This window comes from Macrosteles quadrilineatus, unplaced genomic scaffold (genome assembly GCF_028750875.1).
Source record: "Macrosteles quadrilineatus isolate MER2022 unplaced genomic scaffold, UCM_ALF_1.0 Scaffold_1__1_contigs__length_201487025, whole genome shotgun sequence".
NCBI classification, from domain to species: Eukaryota; Metazoa; Arthropoda; class Insecta; order Hemiptera; family Cicadellidae; genus Macrosteles; species Macrosteles quadrilineatus.
This window is the reverse complement of record NW_026542594.1, coordinates 24085347-24098025: the sequence shown is the minus strand read 5'-3', so window position 1 is coordinate 24098025 and position 12679 is coordinate 24085347. Positions and strand designations below refer to the sequence as shown.

The 12679-nt window shown below is 33.2% G+C and overlaps 1 protein-coding gene across 1 annotated transcript; it reads right to left on the bottom strand.

Annotated features, from left to right (window-relative positions):
• Positions 1 to 2126: 2126 nt before the first annotated feature.
• On the bottom strand, positions 2127 to 10963 carry LOC128982893 (uncharacterized). Its single transcript, XM_054401949.1, has 3 exons — positions 10863 to 10963; positions 9812 to 10197; positions 2127 to 2555 (listed from the first exon to the last, which is right to left on the bottom strand). The coding sequence occupies exons 1-3, from the start codon at positions 10923 to 10925 to the stop codon at positions 2198 to 2200; spliced, it is 807 nt and encodes a 268-aa protein (XP_054257924.1). The 5' UTR covers positions 10926 to 10963; the 3' UTR covers positions 2127 to 2197.
• Between the last annotated feature and the right edge of the window lie 1716 nt (positions 10964 to 12679).

Sequence of the window (12679 nt, the reverse complement as noted above, 5' to 3'; positions counted from 1 at the left end):
TTAAATAAGTTAATGCAATGCTCAATTGTTGCTACTCCCTAATGATGCAACGTGTGATATATTTATTTGTTTTATTTTAAACAAAATTTGGCTATTGATGGATTTTGCTAGTTTTAGTATAAATATTACGTAATTTATCAACAGAGTAGCTGATGTGGATTGTATTTACTTTAAATAAATTTTAATTGACTCTTAAAACAAACTAAACTGGAATGACAATACATTTTAAGCTTAAGTATCTGTTTTGTTATATAGGCCCTACAACTATTCAACCATTATAAAAATTAAGAGAGGAATTAGAATTTCAACAATAGCACACTCTAATAGTGACATTTCCAATTATATCTTTCATGAAACATATTGGATTCATGGGCCAGCTTCAGCTGGTCCATTAAACTGTATTGATAGGATGCCTAAATGTTTTAATGGTAAAAGTCTGGCCTAGCCGGAAAAAGTGTCAGATAATGCGTGTAATCGTGTTTACTTAAAATTATATAGTTTATAGAACTGGTTTTGATTTTGATTTTGTCTATAAGCCACTATTTCTGCTCAAAGACAAACGTTACTATTGAAATGTGTGTGGTAAGAGATTTGTCTTAGTGTAAGAAGTGTTGATTTGATTATTTTCTAGATATTAAATATTGAAGCTTTAATTCTTAAGGTATGAAATTCTTGAGCTAGGTTCATACAGTCAATCATGATAGTAGGCTACTGCCTAAAATCAAATATTTTGAGTAAACTGCTAACATTAATTGACAGAACATTGAGATGAACAGTTTCTATTAGTTCCAAAAAGAACACAAAACATAAACAAAGACAACAATAATCAAGCACGTGTTAATATTCTAAACACCCAAAACATGTGTCTTCATTTGTTTAAAACAAGTGCTATTCGATTTGCAGTTACTGATTTTATGATTTTCGAGGAAAGAGCAACAAAGTTTTGTGATTTGTGAGTTCATGCCGTTCTTAGAGATTTTTCTTTGTATAGAGCACAGGAATATACTGAGCGATTTTGCATTTACGAATAACACTCACAAAAAAAAACAATATTCAAGCATATGTGTGAAATTTAAAACCCCCAAAAATAATTGTTAGAGCCAGTCCAAAGGCACAAATATTTAAATGTCAAAACATATCATGTCTTGAAGACAGACTACATAGAGACAAAATAGATTTACAATACTTAACAACCACGATAAGAAATACTGTTAAGTGATACATTACATCATACGTCCGATTTTGTATCTAACTTTCGAAGCTGGACGAATGATGTCATTAGTGCACGTTCAATGACAAATATCGTTATGTGTCCTTGGTTAACACGTCAAGTGTTGGATATTTACTGATCATTAGACATCCATCATGTCTACTAATTATTGCCGTATGTCTAGGTATTATACTGGATATTTAAGGTATGTAAATTCACTGGCAGTTTGGTCTTTCTATAAGGGCTAAAAAGAAGAGGAAAGAAATGACCAGATATTTATGTCAGACTCTTGTATTTTTGGCGACTTTAAATAGTATGCAATAAAAATTTTTATTTAAAAGTTAAAATGTGTTGCTGATGTATTTTTTGTTGGTGTAAATTTTTAGTTAATGGAGGGAATTAATATATATTTACAAATTATTTGAAAATATGCACTGAAATAAATATTTTATTCTGCTTGTGAAATGTCAATACTTTGAACAAAATGTAGGTGTCATGTAGCTTATATTTAAGTGTTTTGCAATGTTTTGCAACCAATTAAAATCGCTGGAGCCCCCGTTCCCCCCTTTTCTTTGAATGTTTCACGGGGGATAGGTTGTTGTCCTAGAATTGTTTGTACTTTAAATACCAGTGATAGTTTGGCAGTTGCAAAGTATTTTTATTGAGGGAGTAGTAAATAACGATTTACTTAAATTTCACTGTTTAATTATTCTTAGTAACGTTTCTTTGTAATGTCAGGATTTGTGGAGAACGATTATAAATTAAACATAAAGACCACACATTGCGTTTTTTCATAGAAATTATTCAGTTTCTAATAAAAAAGTGCATAGTTTAGGAAATGGAAATTGTTTTAAATATAATATTATGATAGTAAATAAGGATATCGTAACAGGAATTGGTGTAAATAAACTTCCAAGTCATGTAATGTTTTTATTCTCGTCTTTGCATATATTAAAAATGAAGTACTTCACTGTACTAACAGTCCCATTACTCATTTGAGTTTTCTTCCTCTTTATTTTCCTGACCATTGGCTTCTTCTAAAGCCAGTTTAAACAGCCTAATAAGCCTCTTACTTTTTATAGGTAGTTTCGTTTTACCACCAGCCAACCAAGTCTTTCCAAACTCCTTGTGTATCAAATCTTTGTCTCCAACAACAGGGGTTTCAGATTTTTTGAACCATACATCCAGTTCAACCTTCCTGTGGTCGTAAATGTAGAAATACACTGTATGTTTTCCTTCAATCTCGACTGACGTTACAAAGTTCTTGCTGCTGATTCTAGCGTACTCAACTATATATTGTTCGACTTGTTTTAAGTGTGTTTTGAGATTCTTTACTGACGATTGCCTATAAATAATGTTCTATTATTGGCTGTGAATAGATTCACATAGTACATACAGAGTCTATGAAATAAACTAAAATATAACAGGTTTACACATAATAGAACACATTCATGAAAGAAGAAAATATTTGTTGGAGAATCTTTAGTTAACTCCAGCTCATTCCCTTCTGTTACCTATTTTAACTATCCATAAAATTTGTTTTGAATATTATTAATTTTTGCTGTGCACCACTTTACCTGCCCCAATAAATAAATACCCCCGCAACAGCAAACCTGCAGACTAAGCGATTTTCCATCTGCCTTATTGGATTTAGACTAAAATGCCTCCAAAAAAATCACATTTATTCCCTACCTATTTAAATAGAATTAGTTTTACAAGTACTTAGGTTTGCTGCAACAAGGAGGGTAAAAAGTGTTTTTTGTTTTAAAATGTAAATAGTTTAGTAAGAATTGAATGTATTTTCCAAATTCGATCAAAATATGTTCATAAACAAACAAACTACAACAGCTGACTTATTCTCCTTAAGAATAACATGGGGATTTTAAATTAAAAGTTTTTTTGAATTTTCTCCGTAACCATTAGGCGCACAATAACGCTTAAATATACTAGATTATTGGTATTTTTAAGCTCTACAAAATGGTTTGGAAAAAATCTCTGAAATTTTGTGTTTTTAGGGTCAAAAATGGGAAACCCCTATTTTAACCCCATAAAACCCCCCATAAACCCCCCATAAACATCCGTTCCCATAGTCCGAGAATGCTGGTTCGCGAACTCGTTCGAATAAATGTAGGTTTACACATCTATACCAAATTTAATCAAAATCGGATGATTTTTGCTACCGGGCACACATATATTATGAATTTGAACGGATGATGTTTTTGGCCTCTATGGACCTCAAAACGAAATAGTAAATCGGTCCCGGGTCCAGGTCTTACCATGAATACTACGGTAATAGCTTATTCCCTATATGGGAAATTCGCTAAAACAAACAACATAATCGGTTGCTAGCTAAAACCTAAAAACTATATCCATGCAAACTATTCAATACAAATACTGTAAACTACAAACTATATTCTACAAACTAAATAAACTATATATATATACAATGCAACAATAGCTACGGAAGGTATATGTGCTTCCTGGTCTAGTAGGATGGTTCCCATTTGATACGTGACGAACGATATTTTTCTCCGTACTACTCTAAAATCTATCTAAATTTAGAAATCAAACAAAGAACAGTCAGGTAGGTAGCCAAATACTGAAATCTTTTAAGTAACCTAATCAGTAATTACAAAAATAATTGAAAATTACCCTCGCCGCAGCCCACCTACAGGCTAAGTGAAAATATATTTTCTTGATTATAGTTTCACTAAAATCTGTACTATAATATGAGTATACAAAGGTGAACTGTACACTGATCAAATAATTACGGCAGTGACCAGGATCCGAACCTACGACATCGGTGCCCTAGGCCCGAAGTCCGTTACGCTACCGACTGAGCCACCGACTGAGCCACCGACTCACTCACCTAACAGTCATTGTAGAAACTTTTTCTAATAAACAAGTAACAAATACAGCTGCAAATAAAGTACAAAATAAAGTTTAACTCTTTTAATGTCAAAAATATATTAGTTTCAGGCAAAATCGATGCTAGCCTCTTTCTGGAAAAATTATTTTTTCGGTAAAAACATAGAATGAAAATTCAATATTTTTAACATTAATTTAACGGATGGCCAAGAAGATAAGACAGTTTTACAAAATGTAAATAAATGAATTGTAGCATTTTTATACTTTTAACAAATCATCTTCAGTAACTGTAGACAGTACAATAACATATTACTAAATACAGTACAAAAGAAAAGGACATTCCTATGAATGCCATTTATTATTGGTTATTAATTAGGCAAAAAAAAATTCAACTGTTCAAAATCGAAGAGTATTTATTAATATTGAACTAAAAGTCTTTAGGAAAAGCCAAGGACTTTTTTAGTTTTCAACGATGCGTCGTCGGAATGGGCGAATTGTTTGACGACCCAATGGATTATTAATAGAAATGGTATGGATCTTAGACAATCAAATGACCCGAAAATTAACATGTACGTATTCATATTTTAATGTAACCGTCAACAAACTTTTTTTTTTAGCTGTAGAGTTTGGTAGTTTTAAATTCGATCAAGTTCTTTTATGTTTTTGATCCATAACGTTTCTGTTCTAACATCCTTGGATGAAACTATTGTTGCGACGTTCCGTGATCCAAACTACTGACATGCTACAATTTAAATCACTTAGGTGAATTATACAACATTCACCTACGGGATCACTCTTACTACACTTGTAACGTAAATAGCTATTACAACTCGCAACAATGCTGGTCAACAGATGTAATAGCTATTTACCTTACAAGTGTAGTAAGAGCGTTTTTACATCATGCAGGTGAATGTTATGCAACTCAATTTACCTAAGTGATGTAAACACGCTCTTGCGTAACGTGTAACGTACAAGATTTTACCTGACCCGACAATATACAGGAGGCTACGAACAATATTTTTCATTATTCATTTCACTCATCTTCTAACAGTAACGTTCATTTACAAACAAAAGCTAGGTTAGGAAAATTCTTCAAAACATAACAATAAAATTCAAGCGCACAGCTGATTTCTAGCGTTGAACGTCGTTGGCTCCATAGAGGTATATTTTTTAAGTTAAGCACTCAATGTTATTTAAATGGGTTTCATTACCTCATCGAGTGAGTTTTTTTCAACTTTACATCACTCGAGAAGTAACGAAGTTATATACATCACGCTTGGGATAGGGAAGTTTTACATGGCGGGTTAGGTAAAACATTATAATAATAATAGGTTAAATACCTTGTATACGTCCTCAATCCAAGTCGTCTTTTACAATGACTATAGTTTCGGGGCCAACAGCCCCATTGTCAAATTTTCTGTCTTGTTAATTACTGTTTATAGCATTGGTCACCGTTGAAGTTTACATATACACATACATACACACGAAACATTTATATTTACACGTAACATTGAAAAATTATACTTTTGGCCGGCCTAAACAAAAGTGATTACATCGTTGTGCGGACCGGTACACTGACATACACTTAATAATATTATCATGAGTTTGTTATTGAACTTTGTTGTACAAATTTTCAATATAGATCTGTATGGAAATGTTTGTGAAGTAAATTAAGAATAAAGAGTCTTAAAAGATATTTTAACTGAATTGAACGTGGCAAAATTGAAAAAGAAGACTATTTATACGTAAAACAAATAAGGTATATGTTTTAATAGGTTAACTAGAATTCCAAATTAATAGTTATTTTTTTTAGACTTGTTCTAAAGTGATTTGGTATTAAAACGTATCTCTCGGAAAACCCAAATCCTCCTTCATAACCCCCCCCCCCCCAAAAAAAAACTCCCGTTAATTTAGTCCGATTATGCTGGTTCACAAGCTCGTTTTAAAAGAGCGTAGGTTTATACATTGTTGTAAAAATTCCAATAAAAGTAAATAAGCTATTATCGTAAATATCGTTTTGATGTCCCTAAATGCCAATTGTACAGCCTATATGTGTCCGTTAGCACAATAACTAGAGTAAAAATTATTATATGAGTTTGATGAAATTCGGTACAAACATGTAAATCTACATTTATTTGAACTTATTCACGAAAAAGCATGATCGGACAATTAGAACAATGTCTTATGGGGATTAGAGGGATAAAAATTGGCGTTTGAATAATTTTTCTGTTTCTTTTTAAACCATTTAGTACAGCTTAAACTCAAATAAGTTGGTATATTAAAGATATGTGGTAGGCTTAGAGATCACAGTAAAAATTCCTAAAACCCGTAGTTTTAAATTTCCCATGATATATAAAGAATTAGTTAACAGTTGTACTTTGCTTGTTTATAGACATATTTGGATAAGATGACACAAATTAATTCATTTCATAAGAATATATTAACATTTAACTAAAAAAAAAAACGCTCTTTATAAGTTTCCTGTGGCAGTAAAACTAACTACTCATTAAACCTAATGTTTTTAAATAGCGAATAAACCTGTTATCTTTAAGGCTATGTTTGAATGAAAATCCAATCAAATAAATATAAATTTGCTTAGTCTGCAGTTTTGCAGTGGTGGGGGTTATTCAAAAAATGTAATGAGAATTAGAAGATTTTCACTAAACCTATCGTGATAACGGAGACACACATACATCAACACACGCACACACAAATGAATATATATGTGTGAATTTGAATGGTGCTTTTGGCCTCTGGGGCATCAAAACGAAAAAGTAAAACCGTCCCGGGTCTTGGTCTAAACATAATTATAGCTTATTTTTAATTTTGGGAATCCGCTGAAACTACCAAAATCTTTGTATGTTTCACATAACGTATTAATTAGTATTCATAACTTATCTTAAATGTTGTTTTTTATAACCGATAAATAATTGTCATTAATATTTTACACTACTTAGTTTTAAAGATTTTTGCGATTTTATCTTTAGTATTCCGATTATTGTAAATTTTGTTTTTATCATACCATCGCGCTAAACTACTGTTTCAAATGCTCTCAGCTGTAATACCATTACAGTAACTAACCATTACTAGATGATTTGTTTAAACTATAATGTTAAAACTCCAAAAAGTACTAGTAATGTTAAGGAGTGTTTACAATCATTCAAATATAAACATGGTTGATTCAAATAATATTCTCGAATCTATAATATTAAAAATAGCAAACGAACTATCGCCGCAGTTGTGCTACCTGACACTTCACGCCAACGACATGAAGGTGAATAAAAATGAATTCAAACACTGGAGTCTAGAAAAAAAATGCACAACTAATTTTACTAAGCTAATAATATTTTATCTTTTTAATTTACTTTGTTAATTTCATAGCAGATCCTATGACGTATGTAACCAACACAAATGTAAATGTTGATAGCATTAAATAGTCAGGTTGGGTAGCAGGAAAATATTTTAGTTCTGGCGGGGAGGCTGCAATTTTAGGTGGTTATAGTATACAAGTGTTTGAACCTAAAGGCCCCTATTAGACGAGGTGGCCTGGCGACGTCGCCAGCGACCAAACTGGCTACTCAGCTTGTCAATGGTCATTGATTCTTATGGATGTTATTACACGAGGGTAGCCAGCGACGCAGCCACACTTTGGTGACCGACTGGCTACCGAGCCCCGTCGCCACTGCGGTAGCCGCTGGCTACCCATATTGGCGACGCTGCATTGTAGACACTAGGTCGCCAGTATCACGTCGCCACTCGGTCAGTTCATATCACGGGGGTAAAAACACCGTTGCGTTTCGTTCTGTTGTGTTGTGAGTGGGTGAATTGTTCACGTCAGTTGATAAAATGTCTACATCTAATTCAGTCGAAGGGATACGCGAAGATATGAAGAAAAAAGAAGAACCTCCGAAAGGCGAACAAAAGAAAGAATCAAAGAAAAAGCAAGGAGAGCCGCCGATAGGCGATCAAAAGAAAGAAGCAAATAAAAAGCAACTTCACTCATTATTCACTGTAAACATACCGCTCATAACAAGTACAAGTACAAGACAAGCACTCACAACAAAATGAGTAACGGCGGTAAAATTCTAGCCACTCAACTGGCTACTAGGTTTGGTGGCCAGTGCGTCGCCAGCTACTTGTCGCTGGCGACGTCGCCAGGCTACCTTGTCTAATAGGGGCCTTATGGATGTTATAACACGAGGGTAGCCAGCGACGCAGCCACACTTTGGCGACCGACTGGCTACCGAGCCCCGTCGCCACTGCGGTAGCCACTGGCTACCCATTGGCGACGCTGCGTTGTAGCATATGGAGCTTATTACACCAGGTCGCCAGTATCACGTCGCCACTCGGTCAGTTCATATCACGGGTGTACTTGCACACTGTTGTATTGCGTTCTGTTGTGTTGTGAGTGGGTGAATTTAAAGAACCTCCGAAAGGCGAACAAAAGAAAGAATCAAAGAAAAGCAAGAAGAGCCGCCGATAGGCGATCAAAAGAAAGACGCAAATAAAAAGCAAGAGGAGCTCATGAAAAAGTGTCAGTAGTTGGCCGACACAAAGTTGAACTCTATAGACTTTATTAGTGAAATAAAAAAACACCCTTGTATTTGGAACTGTGCTGTAGAGGAGTATAGCAACAAACATGTGAAATTAATGTGTAATACATCTTCGGGTATAGTACATCTCCTCGGGTGTCTAATAGGGGCCTAAAACTGCCCAGACCCCAATTTTAAGGACATCGGTCGTCCGTTATGATGTCATCAAGATGGCGGCCGTAAGAGGATGCTGGGTCGCTATGAATTGGCTATAATGACCGAATGCCTGTACCGATTTTTATGAAATTTGGCACACAAGTGCTTGAATACATTATCTCGGCCTAGGTAGTCTATGGTCTAGTTCTATCTACTCGTTTCAAAATGGCGGCCGTTAAAAGCTAATAAAAAAAATCTTTTAATGTTTTGTGTTATCAACTCCCTCCAGAGATCTGCAGCAACCTATTCACTTTTCTTGCAATCAAAGGATGCATTACCGTCAATGCATTTCATGGAATAGGCAAAATACCTTCACCACAGCAAACCTGCAGATTAAGTGAGTTTCCATTTCCCTGATATGATTTTCAATAAAATCAATTTCAATAATATTAGGTTTCATGAGTACCTAGGGTTGCTGCTACAGGGGGAGAGTAATAAAGTGAGTTTTTATTAATATATTTATAGCTAAGTTTAAAATAAATAAATTTGCCGTGTTTCATTTAAATGCAATCATAAACAAGCAAACTACAACAGTTTATGTACTCTCCGTAATAATAACATAGGAGTTTTAAGTTCACAACAAACAGTGGTACGTAATGCAATCTCATTTGATTAAGCAGGCAAATATAATCCAAGTTACCTACTAAATCTATGAATGGAATCTATGGAACATAAAGCGTTTTTTTTTTTTAGTTCAGTAACATTATTTCGGGCGAGTGAAAACTAAAAAGCTGTTAAAATCTGTAATATAATCTTACTAATTTTATGGCTTAAATAAATATCATCATTTTGTTTTCGAAAAAGATTTTGACGATATTCTAGGACATTTCCGTGTTAAAATACAGTACATTGACCATTCATTTATAAAGGTTTACAAATTTCCCAAGAAGATAAATCAATTATAATATGCTAATTATAACCAGCTGGTCGCAAAAACATAGTTTTGATAATGGACTTATTCACGTAAATACGGGTGCATACGAACCAATATTTAGAGAGTAGCCAACTTAATCCATTCATTGCAGAAGATGATCTAAAGATCTTGAAAGAGTCGACATATTCAAGGAAGCTGTTGTATCTTCTAAATTTCTTTATTGACATGATGATTTCTCTTCGACGATTCCACAACAATGTATTGTAAGATGTGATATCATCTCCCTGTCTTCCAGATAAATCTTTTGGAATTTCTGCCAAAGGAAGAAGATCACTTTCTACGCGTTTTTCCAGGCCTGTGATGAAAATAACTTTCTTCGTGAATCCGGTCGGTTCATCGACATCACCAATGAGAGAAAACGGGACATATTCTGCGTAGCTTGTCAAAGCCGATGATACGACGATTAGAATGGCCCAGGTTAAACTTGTGAGGTCCCACTAAAAATTACAGATTTAGAGTTGTATTTCAGCATTACATTTTAGATATCAAAGAATATCCCATTCATGTGAACAAGATATTTTTGTATTGCAATAAAGCCAAATTTGGTAGCCTTTTTCATAGCTAGATTTTTAAGATTGGATTTTTCTTACCTTTCTACACTGTTATAGTTGATATATCGTGAAATATAAAGCGTAATTATGTTTTCTTATTAGTTTGGATTAATAAACAGGTCATAAGACGAGTTTAACATAAATTAGTATTTTATACTATGTTGGCCTCCAATTGTTGATACTACGTTGATAGTTATTCCAAAACTGCCAACAGCTTGAACATGGGGATGCGATTTCTTTTTTACTGATAATAAAAGAAATTTGCAAAAGAAATTTTTAAAAGTGTCCTACCCGAAATAAACATTAGATTTGAGTTAAAATAACTCTTGATAAAGTTTAATTTGTAAATAGTTTTTCGCTAATATGATATTTATTGTATATATAAATAGAAAATAAGACGTTTTAAAAGGAATCCTTCAAACATGTTACTCGTAAAATTGGAATATAGATCAATTATTAACACGAACAGCAAAGACAAATAAAATAATACAAGTTATATAAATTTTACATTTAATGTATTAAAAGTAATCTATAGAAGTAGTCGTACTTACCATTTCATGGCAATATGTGGAGTGGAATGGCCTTTTTACTTGACTACACGTCATGTTCACCATTAATTAGACGGGTAACACCTGTGACATTTACATGTGCGTCACTCAACTGAGTATACTAGATCAATCCAAGTGAAACTTCTAACAACTATAAAACCTACGATAAAATCACCCTAGATAAAGGCTAACGATTTATATTTCCTTTTAAAATTGGTAACGTCCAATGTCTGAAAAATATCTCTGTCGTAGGCAAGTAAGATTAAACCATAAATGGATGGTTATATTTTCAGATTTTATCACACACAAAAGGTATACATTATATATAATATAATATTAGAAACATAACGGCCAGGCTGAGAAGGCTCTATAGTTATTATAGTCCCTCTTGTAAATATTGACTACTGTACATTACAAAGCTAGTATATACTGCAGTTACAATTCATTGACCTTATTTTACTATAGACGAAGACACCTTTACCTTTATTATGACACAAGACACAAAGACTGCCTTACATATCCCAAACACAAATCCCATTGAACTTTCGCCCCACTACTCTGGTATTAAATTTTATAACAACCTGCCTGATTGCATTAAGTCTGCATCTTCCCTCAGGTCATTTAAAGAAAGTTTATTTAAGTTTTTATGTAAAAAAATGTTGCTATAAGCTCAATGACTTTTTCCGATGAGTGTTGTACGGCTTATTTATTTATATTATTTTTATGTTGGTATTCTTAGGAATTGACACTATTCATGTATATTTTGTACATAATGAATAAAGGTTGTTTTGATTTGATATAACAAGTTGATGATTGACTTTACACGTAACATTCTTTTACAAAAAATAACGTTTTGTAAAAAAAATACGAACAATTCTAGCATTCTCTAATTTGAACGTAGATAATCATAAACTATTGATACATTTCCACATTAAATACCAGGGTGATACTCTTTTTTTCTTATTTTTTGACTCTTTGGCATGACATTATGAATTTTATCCAGTGGCCTGAGAAATCGATTTGTTATAAAACTTGTTTGGTTAAATTTAGTTACATTTTGTACGTCTTAAAATTAAATATAAAATGAAAACAGAACACCAATATCCCTTTTGCAAAGAAGCTACATCCAGGTTATTCGTTGTTATTGGCCATTAGTGTTCTTTGATACATACAATATTTGCCGTTCTAAGTCTGTCTCGTTCTTGGCAATGGATGACTCTGGTTAAGGTTTAGTTATGTTCTTTCTTCCGATCTCCTAAACAGTCATCATATTAAAGGGACCAAACACAACGCGTAAACTTGAAACCTATGACAACAACTTAGGCTGGATCAACGTTGAAAAATGTCAACTGTAGGTGCTGTGACGATCGGTAGCAGTAAACCGGCTCTCAGATTGTTTAATAGATCCAGGTACTTTGTTATCGAAAGTGAAGATCCTTATTTACAGCATGCATTGAAATAAAGGCAATCCAACACCGATAAGTTTATCGTTACGGCACGATTTAAACACCCCCCCCCCTGGTTAAATAAATAAAACAGTTCCAAAATGTGAAACAAAATTCTCATTTAAAATTGTCAGTGTATTTTCTAAACATGTTTAGGGAACGATATCTTTTAATAATGCATGTACTATTTTAGTATTTACATGACCTGTTTTTATTTAGCACATATTATAAACACATTTACTTAAATTTTATTATAAAATTGCTACCACAAAGTTATTTGAAAAGCAGTCATTGTACTATGACTCATTATAAACTAAAGCCATATTTGCAATGGTTAAAAAGCCTTAATAGAAATATAGTATAAATAAATAATGT